This window comes from Pteronotus mesoamericanus, unplaced genomic scaffold (genome assembly GCF_021234165.1).
Source record: "Pteronotus mesoamericanus isolate MK-2021 breed Mesoamerican mustached bat unplaced genomic scaffold, CSHL_Meso_final contig_1018, whole genome shotgun sequence".
In the NCBI taxonomy this organism is placed as follows: Eukaryota; Metazoa; Chordata; class Mammalia; order Chiroptera; family Mormoopidae; genus Pteronotus; species Pteronotus mesoamericanus.
Window position 1 is genome coordinate 3,800,530 of NW_026555002.1, and position 22,582 is coordinate 3,823,111.

The 22,582-nt window shown below is 58.5% G+C and overlaps 1 protein-coding gene across 1 annotated transcript in view; it reads right to left on the bottom strand.

Annotated features, from left to right (window-relative positions):
* EFHD1 (EF-hand domain family member D1) overlaps positions 1-20,127 on the bottom strand; it is a 38,320-nt gene extending 18,193 nt beyond the window's left edge. Inside the window, 4 exon segments of the mRNA XM_054570806.1 lie at positions 18,492-18,807; positions 18,810-18,919; positions 19,657-19,791; positions 19,955-20,127. Of these exon segments, the coding sequence (XP_054426781.1) occupies positions 18,492-18,807; positions 18,810-18,919; positions 19,657-19,791; positions 19,955-20,127 (734 nt within the window).
* Positions 20,128-22,582: the final 2,455 nt, after the last annotated feature.

Consider the following 22,582-nt stretch of genomic DNA (forward strand, 5'->3'; position numbering starts at 1 on the left):
GCACACGTTTTCATTCCCTTGGGTACATATCCAAGAGTGGGACTGCTGGTCATGTGCTCATTTGCTTTTGAAGCAAGACCGTCAAGCTGGTCCAACAGAAAGCCATGGTGACCTGCTGTCCCTGCCAGGGGGAGTGAGGCCACTCTGTCAGGCTTCTGTGGGAAAGAGAAACAGGTGCGGATGCCTGTCCAGTTAGGTGGGTTGGCTGTTAGTTGTAGTTGGCAACCCGTGCCAGCTATCAGCTTCGCTGGTGACACAGAGCTGGGGCAGAAGCCAGGCCCAAAAGATCTCAGCAAGCTGGTGATGTCCAGGAATAAAACAGAACAAGGAAGACCGCAAGGTCCTAAACACAGAGTCACCATTCTGTGAAGCAATTCCACTTCTGGGTATAATCCCCAAAGTATTGGAAGCAGGGCCTTGAACATGTCATAGCGCCATTATTCACCACTGTGCGATGTGAACACAACCCAGCGCCCGTCGATGGGTGACCGGGTAAACCAAACGTGATGTGCACTTCCAGTGGAACGTTACTCGGCTTTAAGGAGGAAGGAAATTCTGGCACATGCTGCACCGTGGGCAGATACGTGAGGTGCCCAGAGGAGTCAAATTCACTGAGACAGAGGGTAGAATGGCGGTGGGGAGAGGGGAGAGGGGTGTGATTATTTCACTGTTATTGTCAACAGAGTTGCACTTTTACAGGAGGAAAACCTTCCCAGGACCTTCCCAGAGGACGGCCAGCACAGGCCTGGGCGTGGACAGGACACGGACAGCGTTAGCCAACACGAGGAAGAGCTTTCTGGCAAAAACAGGCGACGAGAAGGAGACCTGAGAAAGAAGAGCTCTTACAAACAGGCCGCAGGGACAGGCTCCGTTACAGGCAGTCCGTCCTAGTCAAAGTAAACAGGCTTCTTCAGTGTGGAACTTTCCAGAGCCTTCCATGAGGTCATGTGTCTGAGACGTAGCAGCGGGAAATAGCGCGCAGACTCGCCTGACTACCTAGCTCTGTGCATCTGGGGAACTTCCACCCGGGCAGGCGCATCCGGCAGCCTGGTGTTCCAAGGAAAACCCTTTGGGAAACCTGTCTCTGGGCAATGCCAGAGCAGGCGGGCAGTTAAGCAACCACGACAGCTGCTTCCACGCGGAAATGTGAATGAAACAGCCTCTGCGCACTGCTCAGCGCACAGTGCACGTTCCCGCAATGTTTGCCGTCGCAGGGGACTGAGCGACAAAGGGGGTGCCACCATTCAAAATGGGAGTGACGGGGTGTGGGGGGTGGAGGGGTACGTGCAGAGAGGGCTCAGGGCTGAATGCGTAAGAGAAGGGAAGGGAAAGAGAAGGCAGGAAGGGAGCAGCCACAAAGCTGAAGTGAAAAGCCTGGGGAAGCCCAGGAAGAGAGGAAAGCTGGAGTGAGGATGGAGACAAGAAAAGGCCGGGGAAACAAGGCAGGAATCCGTCCTTATGGTGGGGTGAGTGGGCGGGTCAGGGGCGGGTTCGGTCACCTCCCCCGGAGCTGCACTGCCCGCCCCATCACAAGGGGCTGTGGATCGCAGGCCAGTGTGGGGAGGGGCTCGGAGACGTTGCTCTCCTATTTCTCATCTGGGCTTCTGATGGAGGGACTTAGAAAACCCTTCCTTTAGGCCCTCAAGCGGGAAACATTCTCCAGGCCTGCGTCCGAGAGGGCCCCGGCCAAGCCTGGGAGCAGGTTGCAGGATTTCTTTAATTGGGCAGGGAAGTTCGGACCCCTTTTTCCTTTTTCCTGCCTGGGAGCAGAAGCCTACCACCCATGGGGCAGATCCCGTCAGAGAAAAGGGCCAAAGCTGCGGCTGGAGCAGCCCTGTCGGTGTCCTGCTGGGAGCCGCCGCCCGCCCGCCAACCCCCACCGGCTTGGCACAGGATGAGACGGTGCTACACAAAGAGGGAACATCTCCAAGGCCAAGCAAGACAGGGAAGAAAGGGGTCAGGAGCCAGCCACCGCCATCACTCCCAGAGGCTCAGTAAAGGCGGCTTCCTCCTGTGCCTGCTGGATGCGCGGGCCAGGTGCCATCGTGCTCCGTCCTGGCAGGACTATACAGTGGCTGCATCGGTGGCACCTGCCCCCCTGCCCGTGGAGCTGGGGCTGAGAATTCAAACCGTCTACGAGAGTTTGTCCGCCGTCCCTTCCTTCGGGGCCTGCATTTGCAAGAAAGACAGGAAGACCCCCCGCCTCGGCAGCGGACTGCTTGCTCTGCTCTCCTCAGGGCGTCTCAGACTACAGGTGTGAGCAGCGCACACTACGGGCTTCAGAGCGCCTCGTAACTAAAACCAGCCTGCTTTGCAGTTCACAACACTCAGTCTCATATACTAGTCCCTTTCATCTTTCCAAGCCCTGTGAAGAATTAATAGTAGCCATCTGTGTTTATCGTTTTATTGAGCGCTTACTAAGTGCCAGGCACTGTGCTAAATCACCTGGCTTAATTCGAGAGTGCTGTGAAGTGGTGCTGAGTCACCCCGCTTGACAGGTGTGACCGCTGAGGTAGGCAGCAAAGCCAATTCCTGTGCCTCAGAAGGAACCTGGGAACCTCCAAGCAAGAGCGTGGCTTCCCATGAGCGCAGGGAATGCAAGAGCGATCATCAGTTGAGTTTATACCATGTGCTCCTCCCCTCAGTGGGGGACCAGGGGCACAGGGCACTCTGGACGTACCAATGAGCAGACCACTACTGTAACTGAGATTTACACCCCTTACAATTGATCTCTGAAGCCGTTAGCAGAAATGCCAGGAGCCACATGGCTGAGTTCTGAATGTGGCGGATGCTGGTTGTGGTCTTAGAGCATTCTGCTTCGGACGGACCAAACGTACAAAGTCACTCCTCTGTGGCCACGAGAATGCTGCTGCCGCCATCTCACAGCAGCAGGTTGGACAAAGTCTCGCTAGCCAAGCCCTTCACATCAAGTTTAACTCGTTTAAACCCCCAACACTCCTCTGAGGAGTGCAGTACCTTTTGGCTGATGAAGAGACTGGGCGCATCCAGGTCAACCAGCCCAAGGTCACGAGGCCTAGTAAGGTGCAGGAGCGCCTCCATCGGACACCCGAACCTATAGCCAGACCCTGGGGCTGGGAGACACTGCCTCCAGAGGTAGGCTCCGGGGGAGAAAGACCCCCGACCAGGTCAGCCCTCACCTGCCTCCTGGTGACAGTTAGACAGGCGAGCTCCAAAGCTAAGGCAGAGAGAGGTTGCTGGGGAAGACAGGGGTTACAAAGAGAAAGGCCTTTCTGAAGTTTGGAAGGCTTCTTCCTTAGGACCACATCCCGTGGTGGGTGTAGCTGCAGGTCCCGGAGCAGGGGTGGCCCCAGGGGAGAAACGACCGTCTTCAACAAGCTCAGAGCCCCTCTCCTCAGGCAACTGCAGTGTGGAAGCCCCTTTAGACAAGGCCATCTGCAAACTGCTGATCTTACACCAAACTTCTGGGCCTGTGGGAAAGGCGAATGCAAGTGGATATGTTTTCTTTATTCTAGAAAACCCTTTTGCTGCCTGCCGCCATGGAAATGCTATCGCCTTCCTGCAGCCTGGAATCCAGCCCCGAGAAGAGGGACCAGCACCTAGAACAGCCTGCCCAGGCCGGGCCCACCTGCACGGCCCAGCTGGCAGGGCCACCTGCCAGGCACCGCCCCCTGGAGACAGACAGCACTTCCCAGCTCTGGGATGCGGGACCAGGTTCCAGGGGAGCCTGGAGAGGGAGGCGGGGCCCTGCCCTCCCCCTGTCTGGGGCGCGCGCTCGGTCTCTCTCTCTCTCTCTCTTTCTCTCTCCCCCCCCCCCCAAGGCTGGCCTAAGCCTGCATTCACACAACCCCCGCCCCCGCCCCCCAAACTATCAAAATACAGCGTCCGGCAGAAGTAACGCGGGCTTGAGTGTAGTTGGTAGGGTAGTACTATGGGTGTAATAACTTTCAGTTTTAATTTGAACAGTTCACCTAAAATGCCATATGGTATGCTTGAGTGTGATGTTGTTATGTTACAGGATTACATGCTTATGAATTTGTAATAAAAAGGAGCATTGTTTGTGCTGGACCCTGTATATTCTTTTCCGCCCTGTAGTTTATATCTTGCGATTGCTTGCAGGCATGTTGGGGTTCCCTTAAGCCCCCGGCTGCCCACTACTAACATCTTAGCTCCTTTTTTCCTGTCATTTAAATTGTAACCCAGATTTTTCACATTAAAGACAACTCAGGATACTAAAGAAAAGCCACGCGGGAGCCCAAGCTGCCAGCCGCGCCCCATCTTTTTTCCTGGCCCTCTGTTCCGGCCTCCTCTGGACTGGCGACCTTTCCCACGTTTGTGCTTTACAATGTCCTCAGTCCCTGTCATCTTTATACGCCCCGGGATTTGTTGGGGAGACACGGGTCCCATCGGCCCTGGGGATGTCCCTGCCGGCACTGGCCAGGGTTCGAGTCCAGCCCTGCCACTTGCTGGGGGGGGGGCCTGGGCTGGGGGTGCTCCTGCGGGGTGGGAGAGGCATCCATGGACACAGCTCCCTGCACCGGGCCCCGCACCCAGGAGCAAGCAGCCAGCGACCAGAGGGAGCTGTTTCTAAAAGCAGAGCCTGTCAGCAGCCACAGGAAGGGCGCCGACAGCTCCCAGGGCCCCTGCTCTGAACGGCTGCCCACAGCCAGCTGGGCCCCAGACAGGTCCAGCCGCCTTGGCATTCTGGGGGGCACCCACATCCACAGCCCGCGTGGCTCCTGGCACTGAGTCCCTGCAAGCCCTCACCCGGCCCGTCCGATGTGGGCGGGCAGCTCTGCTTCCAAGGGCTCACTCTTCACGGGCTGGGAGGGGCAGGCAGGGTGAGGGGCACAGGCTGAGGTCTCTGAGCACAGGGCCCACAGCCGTGCACGTCCGTGACCTGGGAAAGCCCCGGGCCAGCCTGGCCAGGGGGCCCGGGCGGTACCTACTCCTCACCCCACCGAAGGCCCTCTAGAGAGGGGGCAAGGGCTGGTTTCCAGTGTCTGCCCGGAGCTGTTCCCTCCTCTTCCCGTGAATCGTTTCTCTCTCAGCTTCCACTGGGCAGAGCCCCTGGGTTTTCTTGGTTTTCACTGCACTAAAATAATCTTGCCGTAAAGGAAGAAAGAAGCCGCCGGCCTTTGTCTGCCTGGGGCTCAGCCATCAGAAAGTCCCTGGGGAGCCCTGAGAAGGGGGCTCTCAGGAAGGTGGCAGTGCCCCAGAAAATGCCTCAGCGTGGGGGCAATCACCTGCACCTCAGACCCCAGGGGGCATCGGAACACCCCTGCTTTTCTTGAGAAAGGCCTCGTCACGCGTTTCAAGCAGGCAGGGGCTGGATGCTCTGAGTGTGGCCCCTGGACCAGCCCCGCCAGGACGGTTAGAAATGCAGACTCTCAGGCCCTGCCCCAGGCCTGCTGCATCAGGACCTGCATCTGTGCAAGCTCCTCTGTGGTGCCCAGGCTCTTTCAAGTAGGAGGAAGGCACTGTGCCAGGCCATCTCCAGGACAGGTGGCCCTTCCCGGGTCCTCCCCCTTCTTCCTGTGAGTGTCCCTAACAGGCCTATCTACACGAGCCCCAGGACTCCTCAAGGTCATCGGTCTGCCTGGCCTCCTCCAGCCCCTCTGGAGCCCATCCTCTGAGGCTCCGGTTTCCTAGCCTTTGCATGGGTCCTCCCCAGCTGTCAGATCATCTGCTGCCCCTCCTCTCGCCCCTCCTCCCCTCCCTCCCTCCCTCCCTGCCTCCCTCCCTGCTGGCTGCAGGCTGGGAACCTGGATCTCCAGGTGTGTCACCACCGCAGGTATAGTAAGAATGTGCAGGCTCTGAGCGAGGGCCCGGGGGACTCTGAGGAGTTAAGTACAAAAGCTGGAGCCCAAAGTCTTTGATTTCCGATCAGTCTGCTCAGATGGGCTCCATTCTCTCTCACTCACCACCTGGCTCCGGGCGACCTGCGCCTCTCCTCCGGGAGCAGGAGAAGGGCACAAAGGCCGGTCCCAGCGGGGAGGCAGAGGTACAAAGAGACCGTTGAGCTGCGATAAGGCCGGAACTTGGGCGGAGCTGGAGTGGAAGGAGGCGGCTGGGACCAAGGAGCAAATGTGCTCAGAGGGAGCCACCCACCAGCCCAGTCCAGAGGGGCCGCAGGGCCTGCTCCCACAAAGCATTCTGGGACAGTGGTGTCTGCCTAAAGGCAATGGGGAGGACCCCCAAAGAGTTTGAGGCAGAGATGAGATATCAGGGAGCTGTTTCAGAAAGACGCTCTGCTCAGTGTGCAGGATGGATTTTTCCGGGGGATGGGACAGGTGAACACCAGCTTTGCCTGCTCTGTGACAGCCAGTGCTGTGGGGGCTCCCTTCTGGCCACGTCCTTCCTCTTCTGGTAAAAGGCCAACCCCCTGGCAGGCTGCAGGAGACCTGGGGAGACCCATCCCCACCCTCAACCACAGCGCCCCGGAGCTCCCCACACCACACACGGCATCTGAAAGTTCATAGAGGAAAGTACAGGCAGAGCTGAGGGCGCCCCCTCCCACTACAGAACACCCACTGTGCGCTCAGCGCTTCGCGAGACAGCAGAGGGGAGGCAGAGCCAGAGGGCTGCTACCAGCCTTCAGCACAACCAGGGAAATCTGCTTTGCCCCAAATGCACATCAGGAAGGGCCCCTACCAGGGACTGCCACGTGGGTTCGGGGGAGATGGCAAGGGGTGACCACACAGGACCGCAGCAAGCACCCCTGCCTTGTGCTCTCAAACTGGATGCGGGAAGACCTCCATGAGAGCGGCTTTAGCTCCTTGCAAATCCTCCTGCTGATGCCAGCCACCCAGAGTGGAAACGAAGCACACCAGTCCCCACGGAACATGCCAGGGACAACCCGGTGACAGGTCAGCGGTGCAAAGCGTTCTGGCCACACTGAAGGCACCAATGCCCAGAACCCTCCGACCACGGAGGAGGACGGACGACGGGGCAGAGAGGGAGGAGCCTTGGAAAGCCTCTGGCTGAGCAGCAGGAACGGTTCCCTCCGCTCAGGCCAGGTGGGCTCCCCCTGCGGGAGGCGGGAGGCGGGAGGCGGGAGGCGGGAGGCAGCAGTGGCTGGGGCGCGCGGCTGGGGTCAGGCTCCCCTAGCTCAGAGCCCTGCTGGAGGCTCGTACTATGTGTCCTTGGGCAAGTTACTCCAACTCTCTGGGCTTCCAAGTCCTCCTTTGGCCAGTTGTTGCCAAAATTAAAGGAAGGCAGATAAACTCTCAGCATATCAGTGAGGGCTCACTTTTAGTTTTGGTTGATATTATCCCATTAAGAGAAAGACCCTACCTCTGGCCAGTAGGGCTCGGTTGATTGAAGCACTGTCCTGTGTACCAGAAGGTTTCAGGTTCATTTTCCAAACGGGGCACATCCCTAGGTTGCGGGTTCGATCCCCGGCTGGGGCTCATTTGGGGGCAGCTAATTGATGTTTCTGTCTCGTATCGTTGTTTCTCTCTCTCTCTCTGTCCACCCCTTCCTCTCGCTCTGAAGTCACTAAACATATTTTTCAAAAGGAGAGAGAGAAAGAGAGAGAAAGCCCCCAATCCAGGGTCTCCCCGTAGTCGTTGGGAAGCCAGGGCACTCCTGCGGGGTTTGGGCAGGCACAGATGAAGACTCACTGTGGGAACAGGGGAATCTGAGTGGGTCTGGGGATTTTGAGTTCCAGGCAACCCATCCAGAGAGGAGGCCAAGAAGGAAGGGCTGAGGTTGTGAGGACACAGCACGTGGGTCCCATGGAAGCCTCCCCGAGCCGTTACTGACTCGGGGAAGGGGCAGGGGGCCAAAGGGCCCTGCTGACCGGGGCTGTGGAGAAGCGCAAAGGCCGATTCTTTGCTGTGAATGTGCAGTAATGGGGTGCTTCTCCTTGGCTCCCAACTCTCCACACAAAAGTCCTGAGGGGCCAGAACACCACGCAGAGGTGGCCCTGGAAACCTGGCCCTGGGAACTCCCAGGAGCCCTGTGGGTCTCAGGGGTGGGTGCCCCCAAACAACCCGGGGTCAGACCTGGAGCAGTCCTCACAGGGCCCCGCCTCTTCTTGACCCCCAAGGCCCCGGAGGCATCTGGGAGGGAAATGGCCCAGGGGAGGCACAGGTGTTGGGGGAGGCCAGGGACACAGGTCCAGCTGCAGTGGACAGCGGGGCACGAGGCTGGCCCTCCGAATGGCACGGCGGAGTGCCCGGGCTGCCCCCTCTGCCCACAGAGCCTGGCTCTCCGCCCGCCCCGCCCTCCGCCCCTGCCAGCTGGCTCTTTCCCCAGCCCCTGCTCTGGGCTGGCACCGCCTTAAGCCCAGTGGCCCCGCTGGCTGGGGGCGCTGAGGGACCTGCAGCTCGCTCAGGAGAAGGGACATGGGGCTGGACCTGCAGTGACCTAATTAAGGCTGTGACAGCACACCAGGTAGTCACGCGATCTTGGGGACAACCTGAGAAGGTGGTCACTTACCTTTTTCCACATCTCACTTACGGGCTGTGCCCGGGCAGCATGTGGTCGGTGTCACTGCCCGGGGGAACTGTGCCACCTCTGAGAGCCCTGACAGCCCCGTGAGCTTTAGGCTCCTGTGGGGCACCCCGTGCAGCTCCAGAGGCAGACCCTCCGCAGCGGTCAAGGCCCCCCGCCCCCCATGGCCTTGTGGGGAGGGGGGCTGGAGGAAGAATTGGCCCCCCAACCATGACGACCCACTCCTGCCTTCCCAGGGCAAACACCACAGAGCGGGAGGCAGCCTCACAAATGCTGGCAGCAGTGGGCAGATATAATGACCCAGTGTCACCAACTGGACAATGCGCGGTGTGGGAGGGCGGAGGCGGGGGCCAGCGAGCGAGAAGAATGCAGCAGCCAGCTGGGCTGGCCGTGACGGTCCTCATGAGGAAGCCGGACTTTGTCCCACGGGCAATATATTGGGAGCTACCAAATATTCTGCGCTGTCCCCAACCCACAAAGGCTCCTGAAGAGGAAAGCAATGTAATGAGATCTGGGCTCTGGCAGAGGTCCCAACACGCAGGACGGACGGAGGGGGACAGTTCAGGAGGCAGCTGCCCAGGCCTGGGGTGAGGCGTCCGGTGAGGCCAGAGGGCAGGCAGCCGGCAGAGGCTGTGCCACGCACGGCCATGGGGGGCGGGGAGGGGTCAGGGCAGCTGAGAATCGGAGCCTGGCAAGCTGGGGGGTGGAATGACATCAACAGGAGAAGCTCGGTGGCACAGGGGACAAGAACGCAGGCTCCCTGGTTCAAACCGCACCAGTTACACCATATACAACTGTGCAAGTTACCTGGCTCCTCTGTACCTCGGTTTCCTCATCTGTAAAACGGGGGGGGGGGTAATAGCAGTACCCACCTTGTAGTGATTCTGATGTGCAAACGCTAAGAACAGTGCCTGCACACAGTAGGTGCTCTCTAGGCAGTGGCGGTTAGGTGCTGTTGGGAAGCCCGGTGCTCAGTAAAGCTGGCCGCTGCAGGGCGGCATGGGGAAACGAGGCACTTAGGGTGTGGCAGAGGCCCTGCCCCCGAGGCCAAGCTCGGCAGGGCCACGCAGGACCAGGGGCCAGCCCTGGGCACGGGGCAATCTAAGTCCTGAGCATGTCCTCCTGTTTCCCACAAACCGGAGCCAAGCTGGCAGAGGGCTAAAGGGGCCTGTTGCCCACCCACGGGCAGCCTTGCATGGCAAGAGACCTGGCAGCTACACCACCCGCCAGAGCGGGGGCGTCATCCCTTCAGAATGAGACCCCAGCGAGGCAGGAAGGAGCCCAGAGCTCTCTGGCCTGCCCTGACTCTCGACTCCCCCAAGGCTCCCCATGGCCTGGAACCAGGAGCTGGCCAAGGAGGCTGCTGCTGGCACGGGCCACCCAGGCCTCACCTCACATCAAAGAATGCACCTTCATCCAGCCAGCACGGGGCGGGGGGCGGGGAGCGGCTGGACTGCGAAGCAAAGAAAACGAAACCAAGCCCAGACAGCCCCACACGCCCATCCGCCCATGACCTGTCCAAAGGCCTCCGTGCTGAGAGGGGGGCCCTAGCAACAGAGCCCCGGGCAGCCCCTGAAAGGGATGAGAGCCACCAATGCATGTGACTCCCAGCCAGAGACGGAGGCTGTCCCCACGCGCTCACCGCCTCCCCATGGGCAGCCCCTTCTAAAAGGAGGAATTGGCCCCAGCCGAGTAGCTTAGTTGGTAGGAGCAGCGTCCTGTACAAGGAAAGGCTGAGGGTTCAATCTCCAGTAGGGGCGTGTATGGGGGCCAAATCAATCGATGTTCCTCTCTCACCTTGATGTCTGTCTGTCTGTCTGTCTGTCTGTCTGTCTGTCTCTCTCTCTCTCTCTCTCTCTCGTGCGCACACTCTCCCTTTCCTCGCAGTAAACACATCCTTGGGGGAGGGCGCATACACATATATATTTTTAAACGGAGAAACTCAGAGGCCTGGGGCTCATGATGATAAAAAGGGTGAAGGGGGGTTCGGGGAGACAGGCTGGGGAGAAGGGGGCGGCAGCAACCAAGGGGTTTTGAAGACGGAGCGGGCGAGGAGAGTAACCCACAGATGCGCCACAGGCAGCCGGTTGGCCCTCCAAGCGCAGAGGCGGGTGGCGGCTTCCGCAACGCCAGGCTCTCTGAGGTTGAAGGTCTACTTGGACAAAAGTCGTTTTGCTGAGAGTTGGCCCAGGGAACGGCTGACACAGACTCACATCCTCCACTCCCAATACACACACCGCGCTGCGAGCTGCCAGGGACCTACAAGCCCAGGCACAGGGGGATTCACAGGGGTCCCGATGTGGCAGCGAGTGTCCCAGAGGAAAGGCCTCTGCCCTCCGGCATCCAGGGTCCCCAGGACGGGGCTGCTTGCTTCCTGGTCTCTGAGATCCAAGCTGGCATCTAAAAGCCGCCCCTGTGTACACGGAGGCACAGAGGGACAGAAGAGAGCCACAGTACACTCTCAGGAAAGACCCCCCAAAGGACCCCTCACCTTCCTTGTTAACAGCACCCCCATCTGGGACAGGTACCAGCCCCTAAGGAAAGGCAGCCCAGCCGTGGCCCCTCAGCGGTCATACCTTCGCCTGAGGAGCCGCATGGCCCAGCGCCGGCCACGGATGCCAGGGGCTGGCTCAGGGGAAGACCTGGGAAAGATTTCCTCATCATGTAGGCGAAGCCCAGGTCTCTCCTGCCTCTTATGTTCATGGCTAGATGTGACTTGGAGAACCTCATCACCTTGCTGCCAGCCCACAGATAAAGCTGGCAGCGAGTGTGGCAGGCGGCAGAGGAGGACCCGACCTGAGCCCTTGACCTGAGCAGCCAACAGGCTCAGGGCCCTGCCAGTCCTCGGGAGTCCCTGCTACGTGAGATGGTGCATTTCTCTGTCCCTCGGTGAGCTCAGGGCGGGTTCTCCACTGCCAGCGCCAAAGGCCCCCCTCCCACCTGACACAGGCAGAACGGCATTCGCGCGGCCCCCGCGATCCCGCCTGGTAACAGGCCCCTGACCTGCTGGCGGTGACCCCTCGGGAACAGAGCAGCGTGAGGCTTCCATCCTTGAAGTTGTGCATGAATATCTTCACTATTTTACAAGAGAATGTACACAGGAATCATCATACTTTCATAATGAAAAAAAAGAAGTGTTTTCTTTCCGCTGTGAGAATCTCCTGCTTCTCTCCAAATCAGTGCGTCTCGGCCTTGGGGACGCGGTTTGTAAACCCCTTGGAGAGGGCGATTTCAGCCCGAAGACTTGCAGTGCATGACCCCTGCTCTGACCAAGGGGTCACGAGGGAAGACCCCCAAGGCCCAGGCCTCTGTGCCACCAAGCTTTCCTGTCTCAAACACACCTTGGACCCCCTCTCAGGGGACGTAACACTGAGGCAACCCTCCCTGGGGTGGGGGAGATGTCGCACTGGGGACCCCGGCTTCTGCCTCCTCCCGCTCAGGACGGCAGGTCGGCCCCAGCGAGGGAAACCCCAGTGAGGGAGGAGGCAGTGAGACCACCACGGAATCGCACGGCTCCAGATTCAGGAGGCGCGGGACCCACTGCCCAGAACTCGGCGGCAAACCACGGCCCACAGCCGCATCTCGCTCACCAGTGCTGTGGGGACCCAGCCACGCCGGCTCGTTTGGTTCCTGTCCACAGCTGCTCTCCATCACCGTGGCAGAGTGGCACAGTGGCAAGAGAGGCGCCACAGGGCCAAACACAGTAACTGCATGGCCTTTGCAGACTGAGCTTGCCCACGCCTGGCCCAGAAGGAAACGTGAAGGTCACATAGCCGCCTCTCAGCCTCCCAAGAGCTTTCAGCCCTTCCTGGCTGCAAACCTCTCACGCCAAGAAGCCAGGCCACCGCTCTCCATGGAACGCCAGAGGAAGGGTTTGCCACCTTCATTCGAGCCAGCTCTTTTCATTTCTCAACAGCTCCAATGGCGAGAAAGCTCTCTTTTCTCTCCATTGAACCAACGCCGTGGCTTCCTTTCCCTGCACCCTCGTCGCCCACGGCTGCCCTCTGAGGTCGCCACGCTCCGCGCTCTCAGCCCCCCTCCTCTGGCTCCAGCGCCATCGATCCACCGAGGGCCTGAATTCCTTCCCAGTCCTGGCTGGCTGCTCTTCTCTCACTGTGCCCAGAAATCCCAGGACCTGCTGCCACGCAGGCAACAGAATGCAGCAGCCTAACGTCGTAGCCCCCCAGCATCCTCGCAGGGCCTGCTACAGTGCATGAGTGTCTTGTGCGTGGGTATTGGGTGCCTTTGCCAGGACTTGCTTCTCTCCCTGTCCAGCAGCATCATGTTAAATCTGAGTCACTGTTAACAGTTTGTTGAGCCCTGGCTGGTGCGGCTCCATGGATCGAGTGCCAGGCTGCAAACTGAAAGGTTGCTGGTTCGATTCCCAGTCAGGGCACATGCCTGGGTTGTGGGCCAGGTCCCCAATTGGGGGTGTGGGAGAGGCAACCACACACTGATGTTTCTCTCCCTCTCTTTCTCCTTCCCTTCCCCTCTCTCTAAAAATAAATAAATAAAATCTTTAAAAAAAAAAAGATAATACAAAAAGACCATAGACCAACTTTAAAAAAGGGAAAAAAAAGGAGTTTGTTGAGCTTCTCAAGGGCAGAGACCCCTCTGGGCCAACCTGTATAATCTCAGTCCTTGACAGACACTTAGCTGAAGGAATGAATGAATGAATGAATGAATGAATGACTCAGAGAGAGTAGGGGAGAAAGAGGCTCATCATCATCATCATCATCGTTACGGTACCACAGGAATATGGGTGGTCCTGGCCTTGGGAGCACAAAGTAGCGGGGCGGGAGGTGGGGGACGAGAGAATGGGTCACAGAAGGTCATGCAGCCTTGGAACCGAGTCACTAAGGGGCCTCAGGTCCGTGTCTTGGCAGGTCACTGAGCACAGATCAGGTTCCATCCTACAGGAGGGCATGGTCCACGCTCCAACAACTCAGATGTCCCCCTACGCAGGCCTCCCAAGGAGCATCTCGGACTTAGGACCAGTGGTGCCCTGGACCATCGTCAACCCTCAGGGCCCACAGCAGCAGGAAGAGGCTTTTCCAGGAGGACTGCAAGATGTGGGGGCATGCGAGAGGTAGGCGAGGGGACGCGTGGAGGCACGCATGAGCATTGCACGCACCAGGCGCACCCATGAAACAGAGCGCCGAGAGCGAGGACGCCCAAAGCCTAGTAGGCGTGCTCGGCCCCTGCCCGCGGCATCTCTTCCCGGGTCAGAGCGGCCTGGCGGTCGCCAGCTCCCAAGACCCGATGCATTTGGCAGGTCTTCACAGACCCACTGGCTCGGGCACGCGTGAAACCCAGCGCAGAGCAGCTCTGTGTAAACCAGCCCCTCCCAAACTCAGTGGAAAAGGTATTTCTATTTCCTGGTTAGACTGGGGCAGGCGTGGGGAGGACCACGGGCCTCAGGATACAAATACAGTTAGAGTTCCCTCGCCCACACAGCCTGGAAACTGGGCACTTGTTAACTAATTTTTCAAGGGAGAAGGGGGAAGGGACTTTTTTGGGGGGAGGGCATATGTAAGGCTTTAATAACTCACTCAATTTCAAATTCCCATCATTCAAATTCCCAGAAAATGACATGGCTCTGTAATAAGGAGGGTGGAGGAGACTTCTGATAGAGTTGTGAGGAGGGAGAAAACTCCTGCAAAGACAAACATGCCAGGCTCACGCTGGCTGGTGTGGCTCAGTGGATTGAGCGCCAGCCTGCAAACCAAAAGGTTGCAAGTTCGATTTCCAGCCAGGGCATGTGCCTGGATTGTGGCCCAGGTTCCCCAGCTGGGGGCGTGCGAGAAGCAACCAATCGATGTATCTCTCACATGTTGATGTTTCTCTCCCTCTCTCCCTCCCTTCCCCTCTCTCTAAAAAAGTCAATAAATAAAATCTTAAAAGAAAAAGAAGCGCCAGGCTCTGTGAACCTCCTGAGCTCCTCCCACATCGTGGTCACCACACATGCTGGCAAAGAAAAACTGACCTGAGCAGACACCGGGCTAAGAAAGAATTCCAAGTCACGCCACCTTTCTGCCGGAGACCAAGCCAGCCTGGGTCCTGCCAGAGCACCCCCCCCCCCCCCCGCCCATCCAGAACAGGCCAATGTGCAAGTGCAGCGCAGGCGAGGGGCTTGCAGGCCTGAGGGGACCCCCGTGGACTGCAGCTCCAGGACGGTCAGAAGTGCTTGTTCTCTAAGGGAGGGACGAGCACTCAGCTTCCATTTATTTGCATCTCCCTTCTCCTCTTTCAAGTCAATTCACTCAAAAGATAGTAATGAGAGTGGGCGCATGCCTCCCCTCTACCTCCCCCAGTACAAACCTCCTTTAAAAAGGCTCCTTTCACATCTTCAGCAAATTCCTACACCCCCTTCCTCCCACCCTTAGGGAGCAGACTAGGGAGGAGAAAAAGGAGCCGGGAGGGAGGTGGGTGGAGGAGAGGGACCAGAAGTGACGTTCCAGGACAACCTCGTCTTTCTGGGGTTCAGCGGCGTCGTGGCCTTTGGGTGTTGGCAGGGCGTCCATGACATCATCACTTCGGATTCTTAATAAAAAGACAGCTTTCCCATAGCCAAATGCTCCTCTTCCCACCCTCTCTTTGGGGAATTGAAACACAAGCTTTTAAAATGCGGCAAACACATCACAGCTGCACTTTCAGATGCTGCGTTTGGGTCCTGCCCTTAAGTGGCTGCCCTCGTTACCTCCCCCTTGAAAGAGGCCCCCGGATAAGCGCCGCGGTAATTGAAATTTCCTGTCTAACCTTGACCACTCCGCCAGCTCGCGTTACACTCCTGGACGGGCCCTGCAGAGTCAGTTTCTCCTGGGCCTTCTCACCCTTCGCTGAAAATCAGGCCACTGTTCTGCAGGCGCGGGCTATCCAGTAACACACTTGGAAACGGAGAGGGAACTTTCTCTGGCCCAGCCGGTGCCGCCTCTGGCTTCCCACACTCATTAGAAAATTCTTTCTTCTACAACTCACCATTGAGGAGCCAGGACACAAAGACCAATGACCGCCCCCCCCCCCCACTCCCAACCTCAGGAACCCAATATGCTCACAGGCCGGGGAGGATCCAGGTTTTTTGTTGTTTTTTTTTTTATCTTGAAAATGTAAGAAATCCCCAGGCAAATTACTTTTCAATACAAGAAATCACATTTAAGAGATCAAAGCGCGTTTGGCAGTATCGGCATGAATCCATCTAGCCCCAAACAAAAGAACGAGTGCGCTCTATACCGGTCAAGTCAGGTTCTGAGTGAACTCCAAAGGCGACATCAGAATCTGGATCTAGGAACTGATTAAAAGTGAAATTCTCGCTGCAGGTAATGGCACTTCTGGCACCAGCGGGGGTGGGGGCTCTGCTGGCGTGGCTTCCTTTCCCACTCCGCTGGCGACTCCATCTGGATGGGGCTGGGCTTTGGGGAGCCTGATGCCCCTTCAATGGGGGTGGGGTCATCCTGGCTTTGGTGCGGTCCCTGACGTGCCTAACTCACCTAACTCACCGAGAGAGCCTGAGCTGGCTAAGAGTGTGATGTTCCTGAATCTGAGGGCCTCCTTGGAAGGACCTGCCCCCTGCCCTCCAGGAGGGGGAGAGGAGACAGTCGTGGTGTCCCATGGCCTAGGCATCTCCGCCCACTCAGAGTGATGGGTTGAATAGGGACCTCCAAATTCGTGGCCATCTAAAACCTCCAAATGGGACCTCATTTGAAAATAGAGTCTTTGCAGAGGTAATAAATTAAGATGAAGTGACACCGTATTGGGGGGGGGCTGAATCCAACCACTAGTGTGTCCTTACAGGAAGTCCATGTGAAACACACACACGCACACAGAGGACACCACGTGACTATCAAGGCAGAGCCCCGATATGCCTGCGGTCACCAGCTCAGAGCAGCACCGGCTGCCACCCCGGGGCTCCCTGATTTCCTGCCACCTCGAGCACCCCCCCCAGCGGCCAGCCCTTGCCTCAGCCTATCAGCACAGGGGGACCCCTGCGCCCTCCTGCCCCTGCCCAGCCTGGGGCAGGCTGTGGGCCCCTCCTGCCTGGGAAGGCTGCTGCTGTGGGGCTTGGCATTTGGGGATTTGCTGCCGCCTGCCCAGGCCTGGTACGGTCAGGGTCCCTTCATTAGAGGACGGGTGTGTCCCTCAACTAGAGTCCTGCCATGATCCGGGCACCGAGAGTGGATGAACCCTAAAACTAGAGGTGTCCAATGACAAAACCTCCCAGCAGAGGAGCCCCTGACACTGGTTGGGTAGGGAGCGCGGGGTTTCGGCTGCCTCCTGGGGTGGGAAGCTGGGAGAAACCCTGAGGGGAAAACCAATGAGCTCCACTAAAGGATGCTGAGTTTTCCGAAGCCCAGGGCTCCGGGCCCAGAAATCCATTTTTATAGGATCCAGGCAGCCTGAAGGCGGGGCAGGGTGGGGCAAGGGGAGGGTCTGGACCTGGACCACAGAGAGGCAGTTGGCTTAAGAAAAAGGGAAACTAAGCCCAGATGGCATCATCTGAGCACCTAGATCCAGCCATGCCTGACAGCAGGACCTTGTCACTGTGGGGACTCCCTTTGTTACTCTTAGGCAGCCAACTAACGAACAAATGATCCTCCCAAAGGCTTTTCTGCAGGAAAAAAAATATAGTAGTAATAAAAATAAGTAAATGAAACCCGAATCACTGCAAAGCAACCTGAAGGCCCCCAGACGCCGTCCAGCTGGACGCGGGAACCTGCTGGCCTTCCCATGAAAAGCCATCTCCCCCAAACAAGTGAAAGGGGCAGCAACACACCGCCCACTGATCGCTCTCCCACCTCTGCCCCTTCTCGGGTATTCTTTTGCGCAAACTCTGCTTTCCTGAACGGCCCAAACTAGCCCCACCAGGTGTGAACACCAGAGAACAGTGCCCCGAAGCCAGGGCCTGGGAAGTCGAGCAGAGGAGGCGCCATCGACTCGGGGTTCCAGTCTCCACTGACCTCCTCGCAGGGGCCGTTCTGGACCACAGCCCAGCCTCAGGCAGGGGCTGAGGCCCCTGCGCACACACCGGCCACACAGCACCCTTAAATAGAACCTCCACGCAGAGGACAAACATTCCAAGCGCATTTTAAAACGCCCCAAGCATGACCTGGCCGGCAGCCTCTGGTCCCTGGGGCATTTTTCTGGTCTTAGCCATATTCTGGAAATAATATTAATAGCTCTGTTAGGAGCTGACGGTGTGCAAAATAATTTACGGCCTTAAAAGGCAGGAATGACTGCTGCTCCCACTCTTCAGATGAGGAAACTGAGGCCCCGGGGGCCCCCAGGTTATCAGGCCGGACTACCGGGGGCTCTGCGCTGACTCCCCCGCCTGGCAGGGCCCGCCTGGTAGGGCCCACCCAGCAGAGCAGCAATGAGCCCCCAAGGGACCGGCTGCCAGCTGCCGCGTCCGGTTCCGACGGGCGCCAACAGGCAAGGCGACGCCCCCGGGAGGCTCCCGGGACCTGCTCGATTCAGGAACGTCCTGATCTTCTGCGAAGAGTTTAACCAGCTCCCAGGTCTCAGCCTCTGTTGGTCCATCAGACCCCGCGCGGCAGCCGAGGATAACGTTTCCCCTTTTATTTTAAAAGATAAAGGACAACGCGGCTAATTTCTCCCTGGGGAGACACGCGCTGGCAGACGAGGCGCGGCGCGTCTCCGTTTCCTAGAAGTTGTGTCCCGAGCAAATCTCGGAACCAGACGGCGCAGGGGGCGGGACCTGCGGTCGCCACCCCGGAGCCCTGGAGCCCGAGACCCGGGACTCGGGCTCGGCTGTCCCGGGGGAACTTCTGAGCTGGGTCTGCGGGTCTTGTTCTAGGTGCCCCGAGCCCGGCCGGGTCCCCGACCGCGCCGGCATATGCTCGGGACGCGCAGGATCTGGAGCGTTGCGTCAAGAGCCAAGGGCACCCCCGACACCCCCGCCTACCCCGCCCTGCTCCCCCAGACCCGGGCCTGGGGATCCCGGCCCGAATGACCGACCCACCGCCGCCTCTCCCTTCCCTCGCTCCCATGTCCCCGGCGCAGGGCCCTCGGGGCGCACGGCGCAGGGCGGCACTCACAGTTTGAACATGCTCTCCAGGTCCTTGATGAGGCGGCGGCTGAACTCCGGGAACTCGGTGTAGGGGTTGAAGACCTTGCAGCGGCGGGGCCGCGCCGCGCCCTCGTTGATGTCCAGCCGGCGGCTCAGCTGGGCACTCAGCTCGGCGTCCGCGCTGGCAGTGGGCGCGCGGGCGGGCGGCTCCGGTGCGGGCGCGGGCTCCCCCGCTGGCGCGGCGCGGGATGCGGGCTCCGGGCCGCCCTCCTGCGCTTGCCCCCGTTGCAGCCTGCGCTGCAGCTTGCGTGCCAGCTCCTCGCTGGCCATAGCGGCGGGTCGGGGCGCGGGGACTCGGGACCCGGCGCGGGGACTCGGCGGGCGGCGCGCTCCTCACAGGCTCGCGGCTCCGCGACGCTCTGCCCGGGCGGCGGGGACCCGGCGGTTGGGTGGAACCTTGGGCGAGGGACGGGGGAGGGCAGGGCGGAGCCGAGGCTTTAAGGAGGAGCCAGGGCTTGGGGACCGCCCGCCTCTCCAGAAGCCGCAGGTGTCTGCGCGTCCCGGACCGCGGCCCTCTCGCCCCTCCCCGAGGCTCCGGATCTCCGACCACCTCGGACCTTGCGGCCCGCGCCCGCTCCGGGGGCGCAGCAGCGGGAAGAAGCTTCACGACTGTTCGGGCGGTTCCTTTCTCGTCCCCCAGAAACGCCCCGACTGGGGGCGCTCGCGCCCAGACAAGGGAGAGCCAAGCGCCCCGGGTGTCACCCGCGTGCCCCCACCAGTCAGGGCGGCACCCGCCGGTCCTGCGGCTTCAGGGTGGGAGGCGCCCGCAGGGAGCGCGGGGCGGGGAGTGGAGCCGCTTTTCAAACAGGCATTCAAAAGAAATGTTTGCAAAACATACTGAAAATATTAAAAACAAGGAAGCAAACAGAGAAGAGGGCAAGGAGCGAGACGAAACTCAGGCGGTCCTGGAAGAGACACCAGCGTAGCTTCAGGGGCTCCGGGTTTTCCTGCGAAACACGCAGAAGGAGGAGAAAAAGGAGATTTGAATTAAAGAAGTAATTCAGGACTTTTAACAAGAGGGTAAAAATAAGTAGAGTCGTCATTCTCCCCAAGGAAGGCTAATGCGGGCGGCTCTTGCATCAGCCAAGCGTTGAGAAATGTCTAGTAAACACCGATCTGCCCCTGCCCGGCACGACTCCGCTCTGGCCGCCTCGGGGGCTGCTGACCCCGGGAGTCTGCGCGCGCGCCCGGCTGGGGGCGCCCGGCTGCGGGAGCCGGAGGCTCGGGCCCGCGCGGGCCTGTCCGCGTAGGACACGCAGCAGTAGGTCCTGCAGGGATTGTGGGCGTCTATAAAGGTCTCATGGGGGGCCGGTTATTTCTTTAGAGGTATTAGTGAAAATGTTAAAGTTTTGGAATAAAGGTATCAAATACAATCTTTTTAACCTCCCCACTGAACAATCTGATTCGATGGGTAAGCGGGCAAGGACAAGCCTTATGGGGTCAGGGCCACTGAAACGATGACCAGCATGCGGCGAGGGCGCCAAGCCGCGGCCCGGCTCGGAATAGGACCCGCGCAGCCGCCGGAGAAATTCCTCCCCGCGTTGGGGCAGCCGCACTGCTTCCCTCCTCCTCTGCCCCTCGGGCTCTCCCCAGAGGCCGCCCATGGCGTCTTCCTTTTCTCCAGGGACGCCTCCGTGCCGGCAAGGTTCAGGTCTTTTTCTGGTTTCTGCTTGGAAACCCTGCAGGGGCAGCCGGGAGCAATCTCTAAATGGGTTTTCTAGCCTTTCTCTTTTAGCAGGTAGTGGGGGGCAAGCCAGACCCTCCCGCCACCCTGGCCTGGCCTGCCCGTCCGAAGACAATCCCCATTCCACTTTCTTCCCACCCTGGGAGCCCGTCCTCCCCACGCTAAGTCCCCAGACTCCCGGTTCCGCCCGCAGAGTTGGTTCCACCCGCTGCCATCCTTCCTGCGTGAAAGGCAGGTAGGTCTCTGCTGAGCGGGAGGACACTTGGCCCTTGAACAACACAGGTCTGAACTGCGCAGCCCACTTACATGGAGATTTTTCCCAATTAATGCAGTCAGCGTATTTTTCTCTTCCTTATGATTTTCTTAATAAGTTTCTTTTCTCTAGTTTGCCTTACTATAGAACTATATCGCATATAATACATGTAACACACTATGTGTAAATTGACTGTTTTATGTTTATCAGTAAAGCATCTAGTTAACAGTAATTAAGTTTGGGGAGTCAAAAGTTATTCATGGACTTTCAACTGCAAGGGGGTTGGCCCCCCAAACTCACTCCCCCACCGCCTTGTTCAAGGTCAGCTGGGCTCGGCATTAGTGCCTTTCTCTTCCTGGTCCCACCCTCTGTCCCTCCGTCTTTCATTCCCTCGCCCAGGCAGGAGGAATTGGTCCAAAACAGTGCTATCCAACAGAACTCAAAAGTGTAATTTTACCTGTAGTTTTGTATTTTAAATATTTTAGTAATTGCATTTTAAAAAGTAAAAAAAAAAAAAGAGAAAAACAGGTGAAATTCATTTTAATACATTTTCTTTAACCCACTACCTGCCAGATAGTGTCATCATCTTGACATGTAATCAATATAGAAATATTCACGAGATATTTTACATTCATTTATTTCATACCAAGCCTTCAAAATTTGGGGGGGGGGGGTGTTTCAGTTACAGCTCATCCCAATTCAGACGAGCCACGTTGGCAGTTCTCAGTAGCCACGTGTGGCCGGTGGCTGTCCTCCCGGACAACGCGGCACGAAGGGACAACAACGGGCGGCCGCTGGTGCCTCGCTCTGACCCTCAGCTGGGTCAGCGGCTCTGCTGCTGGGGAGCCCCTGCCGGGCCTTATCTCTGGCCTCCGCTCCTTCTGGTCTGGACCGCCCCTTCGGCCTGCTTACGGCAGCCTCCCCTGAGAGGGTTGGGGATGTTCCACTGCACTGAATGCCCCACGTTCTTTGACACTCTTTACATAAAGCACAGAACAAGATAACCTTTTGGGCTCTAATAATAATAAACTGTTCTGGCTCTTCCCTTCAGACGGGGCTGGGAGCCTCTGTTGGGGGGCAGAGGTGGGGCGGGGTGGTATAAATCCTGGCTCTGTCCCTCAGCAGCTGTGTGACTTTGAATAAATTCCATAACCTCTCTGAACTCCCGTTTCCTTACATACACAGCAGAGATGATACCTCCCACAGGATGCACAAGGACGTGGTGATCGCCAACGGCACCTGAAGCACCTCGGAGGTGTTGAGTCACCTCTTGCTGGAGGCACAGTACAGGTGCAGGCTCAGATTGGGGAAGCAGGAAAGGAGTTCCAGCCCCAGGGCATGCTCTGTGCCTTCCGGCCTTCCCCCTGGGTGCTGACTAAGCCAGTTTGGGGGCAGGGCGGGGGCGGGAGGGGGGTGCCTCACAGCCCCCACCCACCTCCCTGCTGTGCAGAGGAGCAGCTCAGCCCTTCAGGATTTCAAAAGCCTGCACCGGTCAGTGTGGTGCGGAGACACCTGGGAATCCTGCCGCTGCCGCACCGATGACTTCTATTTTGATTTTTACAAAACCTGGCTTCTCCACTCCAAACCCACTCCAAATTGGCCGAGCAGTCCAGAGCTTCCTCTCGCGCGCGCTCTCTCTCTCTCTCTCTCTCCCCCTCCCTCCTCCTCTCCACCCTCAGCCCTCCCTCTCAGAAACCCCCCAGGTTCCCCGTATTCTTACGCAGATCACACCACCACCGGAGCCCCGCCCTCAGGCTTGGGCCTGGGGCCCTCTCCGCCGGCCGAAGGGTTTGGCTGGTGTTTGAATTAGGGTGTAGGCAAAGGACCAAAGGACCAGTGACTGGGTCTTGAGATTGCGGGGGCGGGGGGTTGGGTCTTCTGGAATCTTCGGTGTTAACAAACCTATTTACAGTTTCATTTTAAGAGCAGCCCATGCCAAAGAAAAATAGTAAAAGATTTAATGTGTTAACTGAAAGAAGATGTCTTCAATAAATACAAAAAAGGAAAAAAATCTAGAATCGTGTGAACAGCTCCTACAAAGTAATAACAGAAAGATAAACTGATGACAAATGGGGCGGCGGGTCTGGGCATCTCCACAAACTGCCTGCCCGGTCAGATCCAG